The sequence below is a fragment of the Orussus abietinus genome, unplaced genomic scaffold (assembly GCF_000612105.2).
Source record: "Orussus abietinus isolate OABI.00-Male unplaced genomic scaffold, Oabi_2.0 scaffold1, whole genome shotgun sequence".
NCBI lineage: Eukaryota > Metazoa > Arthropoda > Insecta > Hymenoptera > Orussidae > Orussus > Orussus abietinus.
Window position 1 is genome coordinate 3,615,471 of NW_019396017.1, and position 17,199 is coordinate 3,632,669.

The following is a 17,199-nucleotide window of genomic DNA, read 5'->3' on the forward strand; positions in this document are numbered from 1 at the left end:
TCGACGGACGACCCGACCTGTAACCTATTCTGCTTTCAGTCGGGCAGAGCGACGGCGACCTCAACGACTACTACTTCAGGGACTCGTTCGACCACTCCTCGTCCGAGAGCCAGCTCCTGGACGCGACCGGGAAGCCCCACAGTCGGTCCACGACGCCGGTCCCGAAGATGCAGAAGCTGCAGAACTCGAAGCTGTGCCTGCAAGCTCGCCGCGCCGACGTCAGGACTCGCCAGAGGAGTTTGCACGTGATAAAGCTCCTGATACCTGCCTTCGTGCTCACCGTAATCGTACTCTTCGTCGCGATCGTCATCGTCTTCGAGACGGACTCCGCGCTGTTCAATAGTCTGCGAAAGACGCCGGAAATGGTGGCCTTAAGGAACCAGTACTACGTCCCCATCAAGGAGTTTCTCAGAACCAAACTTGGCCTATTTTGATGACGAGGGCTGGAGCCGAGATTATCCTTAATTACGTAGCTTTTGACGCCAGTGCCAAGTTACCGAAGAGTAAGCCGGGCGCGACTCGGAGGAGTCCCTCGAGAGGAGTCCCGTCCGGGCTCCGAGGACGACGGGACCCCCGAAAATGCCCCCAGGGATCGTTCGCGAGATCGACGGACCGTCGTTTACTCGCCTCGTCTCGTTTCGATTCTCGGCGCCCAAGGTCGGGGCTCCATTTCGTCTCGGACCTCGAAACCCGCGACGAAGATGGTTCTCCTGGGACCCGAGTCTCGAGTTCATCCACCTTTCGCATGCGAAATTGACAGTTTCGTGTACGACTTTCAAATGTTGACCCGTCGTGACAGTGCGACATCTTTTATGCGAATCTATTCGTATGCGAGAAAGATCCGCGTGAACTCGAGAATCGGGCTCCAGCTCCTCGCGGTCGAAGAGTCCTGACCGATCTCCCTTTCGAGACTGGAAGCGTCCTTGATTTATTCAATCTCTACGTTTGTATTATTCCGAGCTGGACGCGTTTATTCGGCTCTTCGATCAAGAATTGACAGGAATTAATCGATAGCTCCGATTGGCGACGAATGCGTATCCGTCTCGTTGATCGTATCGGGTACGGTCGGATTTGGCCTCGGCCAAGCTCTGGATTATCGCGATCGATAATAACGTAGAAATCGCCCTTCTCCGTACGTCGATCGCATAATGTCGCAGGTTTTGAAAGGGTAATGCGATCGATCTCTGGATAGGCTCAGGATCCTTCGATCGCGAATCGCGGATGAACCAGACGTCGCTTCATATTTAGAGAACCGAGACGATGACGCCAAGAGGCGCTGTTCGTCTCGTGGAAAGAAATAGATTATCGCGCCGTGAGATCGCCGAGTTTCTTGTCTTATCACGGTATCGTTTAAATGTAACGGAGCAACGTGCTCCGCGGTCGGTGCTGCTGCATAATTCGAGGTAAAAGCGTTCGGTACGTTCTGCTCTCGGGATCGCGATCTTCGATCCGTTGCGCCATCAATTCCGTTTCGGCTCTTCGACGAAGTCGATGTACCTGACGCGATAACGACCGGTGATTCCATTGCGCAAGTGTCGGGTCGTCGAGCGAGCGAGAGGTCTTCCTCCTGGTACATATCCCCGTGACTTGATTTTTTCCTTTTATTATCGAGATAAAGAGGAAAGCTGGAATTATTTTCTTTTGGTACTTTGGACCGAGCTTCGGTGTAACGCGGCCTCCTTGTAAACCGCTTCGCGAGACACACCTGACAATCGAAAACAGACAATTAAAACGGTTGGCGAAATTAATCGTTGGACGAAGGGAGGCGCGCGATCCGTTTAAGGTGTATAGGACATTGAAACATTTCTTGTAATCTTGTATCGCGGGGTGTAGTAGTAATAAAAGTGTCACGATGTACCTAGCCTTCGGCTCGCTCGATCGGCCAAAGTCGGCGCGATGCAAACGAAGCACCCTCGTTTTTCGCATCTTGTCGTCAAAGCACATTATCTGGTATTTCCTTCGTTTAACGCAAGGTTACTCCGCGTATGCTTTCGCGTAGGTACTAGACGAAGCGAAAGAAATGTCCTGCATCTCGTAAGCGGCCGTACTCGTAATCGTTAAGGGCCGCGTGACTTACATACGGTAGCAACGTTGTCCGAGGATGAGTTATCGCGATTTCGAAATTGTCGGGACTCGTGATACCGGATGGCCTATCGCATTTACTAAGAAAAGAAGGGGAAAGATTGAAAAGAAAGAGACGCGAAAAGAGAACTGCTTTCTCGAACGAGACTTCCTTCAGCGTAACGTACGTACGAAATAAACAAAGTAAAATATTTTAACATGAACATAACACAGATGATATGTAATATATTCCTAGAGATATAACTATAGCGACGTTAGGTAATTTTAACGGTCAACGAAAAGCAATTCTATGGTAGCAGGTAGGGTTAATTCCGTTGAGGCGCGTCCAAGATGGACTGCGGCGAGCGCTTGTTTACCGATCTTTTTTATCTGGTCAATCGGCAGCGACAATTGATCTCGTTTTTGACATCGACGAATACGCGGTCTTCTTATTTTTCGACGACGCACTCGCGACATTCGCGCTCTTCTCATCCTGCATTCATACATACGGATTCGAAGGTGAAGCGGAATCGGGTCTCGACCAAAGTCGTGGGCTCTTATCATCGCCCTCCGATTACGTTTAACGTCGCTTATCTTTTCACCTGGCAATAATGTCCAATTAATGTCCCGATTTTCCGGCGTTGGAATTAATTGAACCGTGTACGAGGAGTGCTCGATCGTTTCGCGTATCTCTATCGTTTTCTAATTTTTTTCAAATTCACGCTGAAGCAGATTTGACAGAAAATCACACAGGGCGAATCTCTCCTCGCTACAATGAACGTTTCTCTTCTCATCGTCCGAGACCAACGAGCGAAAGAAACGAAAGAAACCAGCATTCCCTTCTCGTTGATCTCGTTCACTACTCTCACCCGTTTCCTGAAAGTGCCTACGCTATTCTAGAATCCTTTGATGCCGCGTTTCGCTAAGTTTTCGGCAGATCGTATTATCGTCGTTAAATTCGTTCAATGTCCGCCCTAAGCTGAACGAAATTGGGGTAGGTCCGAAAGCGCGTTCGTCACGTCGCGCGCGACGTCCTTCCGACTCGGATTTTTTCCTGGGGGATTCCTCGCGTCTTGCCGGGAGTCCTCTCGGACTCCGTTTCGTTTCCAAAACCGTCATTGACGCGTAACGGAGATTAGCATAATCGGAAGTCCCCAGAGGAGATCCGATCGCGCGGTGTCCACGACTCGCGAGGACCGGCGAAGGGCGCCTGCAGTTGCCGGAAAATTGTATAAATAAACGGATGTCAATTGCAATATAATGTAACTTAGGATATATAGGAACGAAGGAAATTAATTGTAATTAGCGGGAGGTGCAGCGGACTCGGGGTGGGGCGAGGGCGAGGAATCGATCACCTCCACCTCGGGTCCGGCCCGTTGCGATGGATCGGTCGCTGCAATAGTTTTAGCGCGTCTTATTCGTCGGTGTACGCGGCCAATGCTAACGAGAAATGTCGGAGGTAACGCGAGTTTAGGGGTAGTCGTAAGCTTGAGCTCTAATTTGCGCGAAAATCGCCCTTTCTCGTCGTACCGGTGACTTCATCCGTTGTTCTTAGGCTTTGCGATGTCTTCGAGTCGACTTTTCCCGGCGCCATCTTGCCTGGGCTCTCCGTAAGCGGCATCGTTTAGAAGCTAAAGCGTAACCGAGAGATTTCAGTTGCTAATTAAGGATGTTATTGAGGCTTCCAGCTTGTCCGTTGTCGAGTGGCATTCGCGTGTCCCTTGACTTTTGTCGCGTGGCCCTGGGTTGCTTTTCGGGGGACCGTTTGCTTCACGCGCTTGACAATAATCGTCGACTTCGCTCGGTCCTGGAATTAACTTCGACCCGACCGTCGGTGGCCGAGCCTCAATCGCGTCGCTTAATTGGAAGCGTAGTCAATTTACTTTGGTGTGATAGAAGTAACTTAGTACAAAGAGATTGGTCAGCGTAACGTATCATCCGACTAGAGGAGAAGCGAGAAAAGACGCAGGTCGAGGGGAGAGACGGAAGGAGAGCGAACGCTGGGTGATGGAAAAGTAACAAAGATTTTACTTTAGTTGTAACGCTTCTAGCTTACATATCATGGAGATAGAGAGGTTCCTTTTTCCGCTCGGGAGAGTACGCGTATACTTATATATATATACATAAAAATATATACATATATTATATATTTTGTTCGAAGCGCGTTGCCGTCGCGGCGAGCGTCGGAGTAATCATGCCAAGAAAACGACACTGGAAACAATCAATTATTTTCGACAGTAATTATATTTCTTCGAGCACCGGTCATTCTACACCTTCATTCGACCGTTCGGTGGTTCCGATTGGCTTTCGAGGGCGAACTTCGTGACGAAATTAAAGCGAGGCGAAGCTAAGTACCCGCGATCAAAACCTTTGGTAATCCTCTCGGACTTTTCTATGCTTGCCCTAGTGACCTAGTCATACGTTTTCCTGCATTTTCCTCAGGAGAGAACGCTTACGCGGTCGTTTCTCCAGTGCCACCGGCGAACGTTCTCGGAAAAGAACAAGAATGGTCGATAATTGCGTCTCGTCGGGAGACACTCACGTTACGTGTAATCGAATTAAGGCAGGCATTACGATCTACCGGAAGCAGCAGCGCGATAGACCTGAATTTCGTGTTCATTTTTTAAACGAGGAAGGTCGTCGACTCGACGGTGAAGGGGATGGCCGGTCGAAAGGATTTGCTTGAAACGGCGTCCAGTCGAATCCGAGGTCGTTTCCTGAAGACCTCTTTTTGATTTCGTGCCAAAATTTCGGAGCGAATAACGTCACGTCCCGATGCGACCAAGGCCGGGGTTCTTGCTTTTTGTGCGCGCAAAAATGGTACCACGGTCCCGAAAAGGCGGATGTTTTTTTCTTTCTACTCCAATCGGAGAAGGTTTACGAGAAATTGGCTAATGTTGCCAATAGCTAATTGCAACGTCCTCAGGGCGAAGACTTCGGCCGATCGCTCGACGATCCTTCCTCGATGCGCTCCGCCTTGTCAAAGATCAATGCTGTATGATCAAGATAATTTTGCACTTTTCCAAAAACGATTCGGCGTATGTATTCATTCTCAAGGAGACCTTTTATATCAAAAGTGCGATCGGGTGCAACCGCGGTAATGGACCGGTCAAACGATCAATGAGGACATCCCGGTGTTCCGTTGCTCGTCCGATCGGGATTGTACGTTCCCGTTTATAGACGAATAAATGACGACTATTCGGTCAAGTGAGTGAGTCGTGCGATCACCGTATTGTAAGAGGACTGGCATTAATAAATGAAGAAAGTAATCTTTTTCAACGCTACGCCTATACTTTTTCATTGATCGCAAGCTCCCTCCGAGATCCTGACTAGAGTCGATCATTTTCTTTCTCGAGCTCTTCAGTGTCAAAAATAATTTTCTACACGCAGGGATCGCCCAAATTGTTCCTTATATGCGCTGCAAAAAAATGACGATGTCGCGTTACGATAAAATTAACGAGCCTCGGAAAGAAAATCAAACGTACCTCGACATCCGTCACGAATAAGATTAACAACGTTAATTCCCTCTATACGTACCCGGAACTAGTTGCACCGAAATTGAATTTCAATCATTATGTCAGTAAGTCGTGACGTCGATAAGTGAAAACTTTTAAAAAGGTCCCAGATTTTATGCTCGAGTACTTTCTCTACGAAGGTCATAGGAATCATACGGGTTTGAGAAGCTGAAGAATGAAGTACCGAGAGGTGCTGGTACTGGCCTTGTTGTGTCTTTGGGTGGTTTCCGCTTTGCCGGTTGTTCCTTCGGGTGCAAGTGGTCCTAACCCTGACCCCGAAGCAAGTGGAGATACAAATGCCGACGAAAATCCTCAAGAGAGTGATACCGTCGTCCCTGCGAAATCCGACTTGAACGACAACCTGGCACCAGAGAATCAACCTGCGAATGAACACGTACCTGTGGAACCTCAACCCGCACCTGGGGAATTTCAATCTACACCTGCGGAACCTCAACCTGTAGGAAACGACGTGGCCAAGTCAAAAAATTCTGAAGCTCCTGCGCAAGTTGAAAAGCCTTTAGATCCAAAACCCGTGGAAAGCCCGAAAAGCTCTGAAGCTATTCCTGTACTTCCGGTTGAAACGACGCCGCAACCAGAATCAGAGACTCTCCCGAAAAACGGGGAAAAAATAAAAGCTTCCGAAATTGTGGCTACGCAGGCTGATGTATCAAATCGAGCAGGTGATGTTCCGCAGGAAACGGTAACGAGAAACCCGCAATTGACGGCAGAACGACTTATAAGCAACGACTCGTCAGGGAATAGTGAGCAAGATTATCACCGAACGACACAACTCGACGAAACGAATCAACGATTAGTACGCCGGGCCGAAAGTTTGAGTAAACTCTTGAGAAAACTCGCCGAAAGTGCTGATACGTTATATGACGATCTTGCCGTAAAAAGCGCGTCTGAAGAGGAAGACGCGGATGACGATGATTCCTACTCTGATTATCCCGATTATCCCGATTATCCCGATTATCTAGATCGTTCATCCGAAGGCTACATTGATGACTATATCGAATAACAGTGACGAACGGTGATCGCATTTGATAGATTCGTAATTCGAGCACTAACATTTTGTTATTTCATTTTTTAATATCCCGAGGAAATAGTATATTTTATCTGGCTAATTAATTAATAATTGTACAGTTTCGTTTACAAATGCCTGCAGAATAGTCGGAATAAAAAGTATAAGCTTTTGTTGGATACCCAGAATTTTTTAAATTTCTGTTCTCCGGCGAACCTTTGAAGAATGAGAACGGAGATTCGCATTGTCTGAAGGAACGCGTATGGCGCGAGTTTTCGCGAAAATAACAGGAATGAGAGAAAACGATGGAAGAGGGCCCTTCTTGCACGTCACGCAAAGAGAAACGAGTGGGCACGCATGCGTGCTTGATTGTAACGAAGAAGCCTAATTAAACTGCACTCTCCAGTGAGGCACGGAGACGAAGGGTGTCTCACGAGATGTCTCATCTTTTCAGGTAATTATTCGGATGTCTTGAAACAACTAGCAGATACCTGGAAGTACCGTACCGTCTCGCGTTGTTAAAACTCGACTCCCTCCCTGAAAAGAGAAAGAATAAATTTGCAACCTCTGCATTTTGTTTTCTGGCCGTTTGCAATCAACTGGTCTTTTCCAGGAAGACATCTTAGTCGATCTTGAATAGTCGGAATAAATGTCGCAAACAGTTCCTCCAGCTACATTACCGCGAATTGATATTAAAATTTTGTTGAGCGTACACGAATAATCCTTGGCCATTGACAATGCAGTGTTTACAAGGTCACGTTTCTTCTGGAACCGTGTAATTGTATGCGAAGGTCGTTGCACATGTGAATGGATTTGTGACTCTCGTTAAAATTCAACCTGCCTTGAATGCCTCGACGATCGATACTCCACTGACTCCAGAACGACTTCCTGCATAAAAGTAATTTGTTTGTGTTAGTCTACACAATGAAACATTTTTTTTCGAAGACGCTTCTATATTCTAAGCAGGGAGTACTCACTTTCCTGCTTTTTTGCTGACTAACGCATACAGAATATTCAGTGATATTACCTGAAAAAAATATTTTATTACAGTCGCATAACTACAATAGTTTGTAGATGTAAGATTCGAAGAGGTCTTCTGTAACAAATATAAGAGTTTTCATATTCTTACATCAATGATCCGATTCCCAGGCCTGCCAGCGTTCGTTCATTGTCGTCGAGGATTTTTACAAGGATATGCGTGAGAAAACGGAGCCCATACCTATCGATGGGATAATCCTTTGAGTCATTTAGTTGCGTACTAAAGATACCCGTGCCTTTCTCATGCATGCATTAGCATCAAGACCGTCACCGCGCAAATTCCTGGAAATCAGTTTGACATCACTCTACTACTTGGTATCCTTTTTAAATCTCGCATTTACCAATCTCTTTTAAACAACTAATAAAAATCCTCATTTTAACCATTACGAGTACCTGGAATGCGCGACACTCGCCGACGGAATTTCAAATCGAGCGACATTTAGCATTTCATAATAAGTGGAATAAATAAATAAATCGACTTAAAATTTCCTAAGCGAGGCGCGCTATAGTAGGCGGCGGCGCCGAGAGATGGCGCGCGCGGCGCGGCGTTGCCGGTTGACTCACGGCGCGTTTCGGAGCGCGGCGAGCGGCGCCAGTGCGCAGTCGACTGCCGCGGAGTAAGGAGCGTCGACGGCCTGCTGTCTCCCTCCAGAGAGGCGCGCGTTTTCCGGCCTTCCGCATCGATTCTTATCGTTAGACAAATTGAATTAACTCGATTGCGATTACCTGTGGTCGGTTCGCAGCGCGTTAACATGGTCCGCTTGGGCCACGGTTAAACTCGTGCGGTGTCCAGGAGATTTTCCAGGCGACCACTCGGAGGTCGAAGACGCTTCCCGACGTGACAGCTTCGGAAGAAAAAAAAAGACTGTCAACATGGTAAGAGCACGCTCGGGTAGGAAAAGCTCGAGAGGTCAAACTATACGTGTCTGACGACGCCGATCGTTGAACTCGTCTCGTGTCGAGCCATTGATTCCCTTTGTTCGAACGTGTTCCGCACGGTAGCCGTTTCGCGGTACTTACCGAGTCCTCTCTTTGTCCGATCCGAATGCCAGTTGTCTGCCTTCGGATATCCCCTAAGCCGCGTCGCCCTGCCGCGGTTTCGCTGGACGTCGTCCCCGGCCAGTGTAATTTAAATGGCCGTGAAGAAATACCGGCTACCGTTTATTACCTCGTCGTCTCATTTCTATTATATATCGGCCCCCAATAATTATATCGATTATCCAGAGTCGATTGTCATCCGCGGCACGAGTTGTCACGGTGAACCCATGAAGTACCATCCTTATGCTACATTCAATGTAGCGAAGGATGCTACTTCACTGCCGACAGCGCCTCGATGAAATTTAGCAATTAAATATCACCGTCCGTTAGTCTTTATCGCGTTAAAGTCATGACATTCTGTATATCATCCGCGGATTATCGGCAAGATTAAACCCATTTTGGGTAGTTCACCTTGGTAAGAAATGTTTTGCTCACGTATGGTTGGAGTTCCCTCATTTTCCGCGGGTGGCGCTCGCGTCGGTGGATCAGCGAAAATCTGAGGTCTCACGAGTCCCGATTTTGGGGTTACTTTCTGTTGGAACCGAGCATTAACGTTGTCTTATATTATTTCATTGGTGGACCTGCGTGTTTTTATCCCGACCGATGTGAAGCACGCTGCAAGGGCGCTTTCGGAGCCGCCATCTTGCCGGCGGAAGGATTTCAAAAGCGCTCTTATCGGGAATTAAAACCGATTGATCGGTATATCTCGGTCGAATCGCCGAGGGACAACTCCGATGCCAGAACGAAGACGGAAGATTCGCGGCTCTGATTAATCACGCACCGGGAGATACGGAAGAGGCAGTGGTTCTCAAAGAGAAAGACCTGGAGAGTATCGACAATTTTTCAATCGCCACCGATGGACGCGGATTTGAATCGTCTCGTAGAGTAAACCTGAAACCCGGCCTATCCGTTTAACGGAATATATCCGTTTATACGGGGAGGGAAGTCCGTAGACATCCGTGATTCTAATTAAATCGATAGCCTCGACTATTTCGATAAAAGTCGAGGCCTCGAACCGTGGAAGAAAATACGACATCGTTCAATGGCCTTTTAATTAACCTAGAAATTATTGTTAGGTTAGGTTTTGGGTATGAATTGATTTTGCAGTCTTAAGCGGCACATCGACGCGGTAAAGGGGCAGCGGGGGCTGGAAAGGAACACTTTCCCCTCGTCTAAGCTCCTCTTTAGAATTCGGGCTCCCCTTTGATTTTTTATGAACCTGGCGAACACATATGGCGGACTTCCCATTCACCGTTAAACGGGGTTGCGCGCCGGCATTCTGATAGCAATTTACGTCGCTTTCAGCACGTAGACCGCTATATCCATAACGCCGGCCTGCTTTTCTACGTGACATATTTTACCTAGAGATTTTACTTTCCCGGGGCGGAGGATCAGGTGTCAATCGCCACGAGTCGATAAATCCGATATATCGATAACTTTCGTTACCGTCCGCTCTCCCGTGTTATTTGTCATTTCACGCAATCACGTCCACGACTTCGATTAAATGATCTCCCTCATTTTAGGGAAATGTACATTTCGATGTATGGGCTTAGATTAGTGGAGAGTCGCTATCACAGAAGAACTGCACTTATCACCTACTTTAACGATAAGTACCGATCGAGTCATCAAATAAGCGAGGGGTACCGTTTCATTGGGTCGTTGGGCCGAGAAACAATTAACAGGAAGGATGCCGGGTACTTTTGTATTTTCCCTGCTTTTCCTCCAGCACGTTGGAGTCAATGGAAACTTCATTTAGTACTTGGCAATGTTTTAGAGAGAATTTATGACCATGTGAAGTCCGTCTAGGAGCTTCTCGAGCGCGGATGAGTTTCATTACGAGGCCGTCATTGATTTTCTATTTACACGGGCGATGCCACTTTTTATCATTTGTCTTCGTCGCGTATCGTCATGGGGATATCCCTCGAATGAGCCGATGAAGTATTTTGGCTTCTTGAGGAATTTTGCGAAATATGACCTACCTCGGATTACCAGATTGTAGTACGGATACAGTCACGTTCACGAATGGTTTGTTTGATTTCAATTTGCAAACGGGATTACACGTTGCGGGAACGAGCCGTGACTCACGACGTGGTAACAGGTTCATTCAACTAGTTTCACGGTGCCGGAGAAAAGAAATCCTGGTCGGCAAACTGTACTCGGGCGGCCTTCACGTCTCCATTCGTAACGCGGGCTCACCTTATCGGAAATCCTCCGATAAGGCGTCGAAACGGTGAAATCTCACCTTTTCCGTAACGGCGATGAGCCCACCGAAAAAAAAAAATTAAACTTACCGCTTTACGGTCGCTTGGCCAGATTTTATTACGATTTTCGAAACTCCGAGAAATCAGGCTAAGTTTATCCTCTCTATCGGCGGAGCTCGGCTGTGCCAATTGCGAACCGGAATTTCACGATTTATCGTTTATCTCGGCAATAGGGTTGTTTATATTATTTTGGAAAATGCCCTCGTTGGAGACGGTCCAGGAGTATGGAATGAATTTTTCTTGTCTTGTTTCATTTAAAGCCACTGTCGGGGCTTTCGAATTTTCCTCTTGAAACGTATCAATCAAACATCCGCCGTATTGGAGGGCGGATGGGTCGTCATAGTTACGATGTCCTTAACTGGAAGGACGGATCCTTCGAGGAGGATTTTATTTCCTAGGATTTAAGTACCGAGGTCGACCCTATTCCTACACCTCGAGGTGGAAGAACGTACCTTGATTTTTTATTCCCGGAATTTATTCATCACTTTAATAAGCAAACTGGTCATGGTGTGCCGTCGCGGTTCGGCGATCTTGCGAATCTTTTTTTTTTCTTTTTCTTGCCTTTCATACCGCTCAATCAAACAAGACTATTACGGGTTTTGTCCCCGTATCGAACCGTATCATTGATTAGCTTTCACTTGCTTGGCCGCTACGTTTAAAACTACGTTCACTTGAATTTTTCTGGACTCGTCCCTAGTAACGTTTTATTGTTAATTTAAAAAATTTTTTTGTAGGGGAATTAACAATATTTCTTTGGCTCAATGAATTTTATTTTTTACCGGGGTAGAAATTCAACTCGATCGCTTGCTCAATGTAACAATGTAATTAATGATATCAGACACCGCCTTGTCGTTCGACGTGACGTGTCATCCTCGAGGAGTGACATGTCCACCCTGTTGATAATCCGATAGCGCCGTCGATAGCGAAGTGTTAAGATTTGCCGTATTGATTCTTGTAGGCGTTTATCGGCACCTTGGAAAAGAAACGTCCACGATTGGCGCCGAAATTCGGGTAATCTGGAATCGATGGCACTTGTTCGTTTTGCGAATAGTACGAGGAATAAAGAGAAAATGAGGGAGACGGAAAACTCAGAATCCAGCTCACCTTGAGAGCCTTGAATGGCGTTTCAATGGATGACGTTAACGAGATGGCTCACGCAAGTGAAAGTTTATTGCTGGCAAGACGCGAACTTGAATTGTCTACTACGAGGTGTACTTCTTGCGAGGAATTGCGAAATAATCCCCGTAGATCTGGAGCAATTGCCCGGGACTGAAGGATTTACCTTAAAAGGAGGAGTGCTAGAAAAGACTCGTTATCGGTCCCTAGTTTGTAATCCTTTCAATCGCGCAATTATATTTTACCCTATAAGTTGCGGCTCTGAGAACAATGAGAATGTTACGTATCGTGGCCGTACGTTCCGATTGTAATTGTAAGAATTTATTTATCCTATAATATCGACTTCGACAAAGCGAAGGTATAAGTAATCCTCCTAAACGATCGAGCGAGATCGGAAGGCGTAATGAGAATAATCGCACGCGTAAAGGAACAATCGCGCAATTATATTTTTCCCGTTAAGTCGCGGCTCTGTCGACAATGTGTAGGATGTAACGTAGGTACAGAGACCACCGGTAAGTGTCCTCGATCCTGAAATTCAAGTCACGGCAATTCGATCGGTCGAACTAACACGGTTATCGCTTGTCTAAGGTCAGGGTCGTAAAGCCATTGTCGTTTTTATTTGCACTCACCGAGGTGAGAGTTACTTAAGGTAACGGAAATAACGAGCCGTTTAGATCCCACACCCGAACTTATAGTACTTCGGGGGTGGCCCTTTACTCCGGTAAATCGATAATTATGCAACCGAGGCATGCTCTGCCACGTGTAGGAAACGTAAAATCGGCCGAGATTGCGAAAGTGGTGTTTCGGTTTTTTCGGGAGCACCCTAAGAGAGAGAATGACCATCGACAACGCCGGATATGCCAATCCTCGTGAAATTGTCATTTCGGAGGATGGAGCCCTGTACGTGGAGTAATTGCGAAATTACGATAGGTCTTTAGTGGTTAAGGGGACTAGGGTGTACTTATTCTCATTAGCGGTCTCTGAAAAAAAAAAAATCTATCTCAATCTTGACGTCGGAGACAATAATTACGAGGAACGAACATGCCGAGATATCATTCATGCCTGACAGAGAAGGAAGTCGGGAAACACTGGGTCCACTTTTCTCGGAGGCGTGCGCGAAAGAGGGGAACGGCAGAAATTGCGACAATTTCCCTCGGTTCGGCTTCCTTGGAGGCACTCGGTGCACAACGGAAAGGATCTCCCGCGACGTGTCGAGAGGGTCTCTTAAACGCCAATGCGATTTCACGCTTCCGGCACGGAAGGCGATGAAACTCTCTGCTCGTTAACCGCAGTTCCGCCGGCAGCTGCAAAGTGCGCCGCCATCTTGCCGAACGAGCGTTTCTTCGATCCGACGTATCGAAGGAAGAAACAAAAGGGGGCGACGAAGAAGGCGGAATCGGAGACAAGACTCTAAATCCCTGACGAAATGTTCCAGCTAACTCGGGCGACGATTCGCTTTAATCGCGAGAGGTGTCGCGAATCGATCAGTCCCTGAATAAATTCCGGTCACGATCGATCGCTGGATAAACTTTAATTCTGGGATGAATTTTAATTCCAACGATTATTCAACGGTCGGTCTTTAATGTGGATATGTGTTGGTTATTTTTATTTTGGATTTGGATCTTGAAATAAAAATTTAGAAGTATTGATTCGAGGATCTTTAGAGTACGAGGTCGTGGGTGAGACGATTCCACCCGACCATGTAGGGCGAGAGGGGAGAGGGTTCACCCACGAGACTTTCTCGCCTCCTCGAAAATCCTCCCGAGATATCCCGTCGCGTTTTCTGGAATATCTTTAACGGTCGTTGAACAAACGTGGGTGCGCTTCGCTCGACCGAGATGGAAATAAGATCTAGCCGGGCGGAAATAACGCAAGTGGCCACGTGGGCGAAAAAGTCGCCAGCCTTGCTGGATCTCGCATTCCCGAGAGGAAATTGACGAAGGACTCGGGTTCCGTCCTAGACGAGTCTCCGCTCTCTGGGCAGAACTCCTGCAGCAAGAGAGTCTGCCTGTCGATAAATTGTCGTTTCACATCTTTCCTTTTTTTTTTTCTTCATCTTAATACCACTGGAAAAGTTCCTAATCGACCGATATTTGCGTTTCAGGTGTACCACTGGCAAAGTCAAAATGTCAAGGTCTCGGGGGTGGACGACATGGTCCTGCTCCCGAAAGTCACCGAGGACGCCATTATGGAGAACCTCAAGAAGCGGTACATGGACGACTACATCTTTGTATCCTTTCGGCCCAACGTTTGCTCCAATAGTTGAGACAATATGGATAACGTTGAGTCAAAATGGGCGGCGGATCCTCTTATCGAGTCAAAGGAAGAGGGAGCGTTTTGTATTATGGCTCATGGTGACTAACGCGCAAATCGTCGTTCTTTACGCGTGATCGTTAACGGAAATAAACTCGAGTGTCCAGTCAAACTATCAGTGGCACCGAAGTATTTCTTTTTTGTAACGATCCTTTAATGCAATTCGCTGCCGACTTTTGTATAAGGGAGATTTACGTAAGTACTTTTTATGGCATCGCATTGCCCGGTAAATTCAAAAGGGATTACATCGTGTGAATACGTGCTCGACTGGCCGTCTTGTAACCCGCTTATAAAAAGGCTTGCAGTACCTAAACGTATCGTTAATCGAGTTTGAAATTGGGCCGATCTTCTAGAGGCCGAGCCCAGCGGAAGGCTCGGCTACGGCCGCAATTAGGGCACCTAATAACCCATACACAAATTCCATTTATGCTCCGATAAGTCGCCGGCACGAGCCATCGAATCGATACGTCTTTTCTCGGATGATGGTAAATGGATTGAATGAGGCATTTTCCTTAACCCGAATCAGACATGCATCGGTCCAGTCCTCGTATCGATCAACCCGTTCAAGCCGATGCCGTATTTTGGCGACAAGGAGACCGAGATATACCAAGGAGCGGTAGGTCGTCCCTTCCGATTTCGTTAATCCGTTAATAAATATAATTTCCACTAACGATTCACGAAACATTATCCAGGCACCGTACGAGAATCCTCCTCACGTTTACGGATTAGCCGACGAGATGTACAGGAATATGCTGATCGACAATGAGAGTCAGTGCGTCATCATCAGGTGATTATTCATAATAATTCCTATGTGGCGTTATCGTCCCGTGAGATACTTGGATTTAATTTTTTCTCCTTCATTCCAGCGGAGAATCTGGAGCTGGGAAGACCGTGGCAGCAAAGTACATAATGTCCTATGTGGCTAAAGTAAGCGGAGGTGGTGATAGAGTGCAACGCGTGAAGGACGTCATCTTGGAATCAAATCCACTTCTGGAAGCTTTCGGGAACGCCAAGACCGTTAGGAATAATAACAGCAGTAGATTTGTACGTAGATGTATAAGTACACCGTATCTTTTAAGGCCAGCAATGCTAGAATTGCGTCACGTCAGTTTGTACGAATAGCGTGGATCAAGTGACGCGAAGAGTTTATTACGCCCATGTAAAAGAATGAGAAAGCGGAGCTAATTTGCTTCTTATTAGAATACGTAGCTCGGATCCGCCCGGTTTCACTTCCCCTCTGGAACACGGCACCTTGGCGTGATATGCAAATAACTTTCCGCGATCTAGAGAGAGAAACAGCTTTTGTCCGGGTGTTCGTGAATGCCGTAGGAAAAATATATTTACGAGCTATAAACTTGATATGTATGAATGTTATCGTTTGCAGGGGAAGTACGTAGAGATGCAATTCGGTGCTGGAGGTCAACCTAACGGCGGTAAAATCTCGAATTTCCTGCTGGAGAAATCCCGAGTCACGTGCCACAATCCAGGAGAAAGAAATTTCCATATTTTTTATCAACTCACTACCGGCGCCAATCATCAAATGAAAAGTAGGTTTTGCAAACGGGCGGGATAGTTGAGAGCATAATTCATATTATTATAACCGTGTTAACGGCAGAAGTACATCGTAATATCTTAATAATTGTACTCTAGCGAGCGAATCGTAGTTCGCAAATTGATGAGCCCTAATTTTAGCACGTCCTGTCATATCGAGTTACCCACCTTAACTTGTAACATCTGCTTCACGGCTTCAATTTTCTATATTTTGGATTTTAATTTTTTTTTTTACGTGCTCTAAAGTATGTCTCGATGTACTTCTCTTTTTTTTCTCTCTCTTTAATGTGTGAAACCACGCTGACCCACTTTACTTTTTTCCAGCTGAATTCGGGTTAACAGACCTTGAGTATTATAATTATCTAAGTTATGGAGGTAATCACAAAGTGGATGGTACCAATGATGCGAGGGACTTTCAGGAGACTTTAAAAGGTCAGTGAATAATTGAATAATTGCGCGTATTATCCTCTGAAGCGGCATCCATAGTGAGGAAACGTAGCGTTCCTTTATTACTCCAATTACCTAAGGTTTTCCATTTTATGTTTGCAGCGTTGAGTGTTATGGGAATGCAAGATAGTGATGTAACCGATATCTTTAAACTGGTGGCTGGGGTACTGCATATTGGAAATATTCAATTCTCCGAAAACGGGAATTATTCTCAAGTCGCAGATAAACAGCGTAAGTAGTCAAGATATTAATTTTAATATAAGGGACTTCTCAAAAATGTTGAATAATGCTTTAATTTTTTTTCTATTCCAGTTCTGGACTTTCCCGCGTATCTTTTGGAAATATCAGCAGAGCAATTGTCGCATAAACTGACATCACGGGAATTTGAATCGAAATGGGGCAGTCAATCGGAAAGCGTGGATGTGACATTAAATGTGGAACAAGCCCTTTATACTCGCGATGCGTTAGCGAAAGACATTTATGCCAGACTTTTCGACTATCTCGTGAAAGTAAGTCCCAGTATAGAATTAATTGACGAGGTCAACTATCGTAGACGTTTGTAATAAAATTATCTGTACACGTAAGATCACCTTTAACGCTATTTATTTCGTGCAGAGAATTAATGCCGCCATGGAAACAAATGCAGATGGTTTTAACATCGGTATTCTGGACATATACGGATTTGAAATTTTCGAAAGGAACGGCTTTGAACAATTTTGCATAAATTTCGTGAACGAGAAGTTGCAACAAATTTTCATCGAACTTACCTTGAAAGCAGAGCAGGTAAGTTTTTCACATTCTTGCCCGGATTTATTTAATTTGACAATGCTAATTT

At 46.2% G+C, this 17,199-nt stretch overlaps 3 protein-coding genes across 3 annotated transcripts in view; all 3 read left to right on the forward strand.

The window, feature by feature from the left end:
- Positions 1–6,779, forward strand: part of LOC105698023 (FERM domain-containing protein 5) — a 36,671-nt gene extending 29,892 nt beyond the window's left edge. The window contains exon 11 of the mRNA XM_012421852.1: positions 40–6,779. Coding sequence (XP_012277275.1) covers positions 40–434 — 395 coding nt within the window. The 3' untranslated portion in view covers positions 435–6,779. The remainder of the gene's footprint in view (positions 1–39) is intronic.
- Positions 5,752–6,597, forward strand: LOC105697900 (cell surface glycoprotein 1). Its single transcript, XM_012421632.1, has one exon. The coding sequence runs from the start codon at positions 5,752–5,754 to the stop codon at positions 6,595–6,597; it is 846 nt and encodes a 281-aa protein (XP_012277055.1).
- Positions 6,780–8,247: 1,468 nt separating the features above from the next.
- Positions 8,248–17,199, forward strand: part of LOC105698013 (unconventional myosin-Ie) — a 43,957-nt gene continuing 35,005 nt past the window's right edge. Inside the window, exons 1-10 of the mRNA XM_012421835.1 lie at positions 8,248–8,514; positions 14,158–14,283; positions 14,893–14,982; positions 15,059–15,153; positions 15,233–15,410; positions 15,751–15,913; positions 16,242–16,349; positions 16,467–16,595; positions 16,677–16,873; positions 16,980–17,147. Coding sequence (XP_012277258.1) covers positions 8,512–8,514; positions 14,158–14,283; positions 14,893–14,982; positions 15,059–15,153; positions 15,233–15,410; positions 15,751–15,913; positions 16,242–16,349; positions 16,467–16,595; positions 16,677–16,873; positions 16,980–17,147 — 1,257 coding nt within the window. The 5' untranslated portion in view covers positions 8,248–8,511. The remainder of the gene's footprint in view (positions 8,515–14,157; positions 14,284–14,892; positions 14,983–15,058; positions 15,154–15,232; positions 15,411–15,750; positions 15,914–16,241; positions 16,350–16,466; positions 16,596–16,676; positions 16,874–16,979; positions 17,148–17,199) is intronic.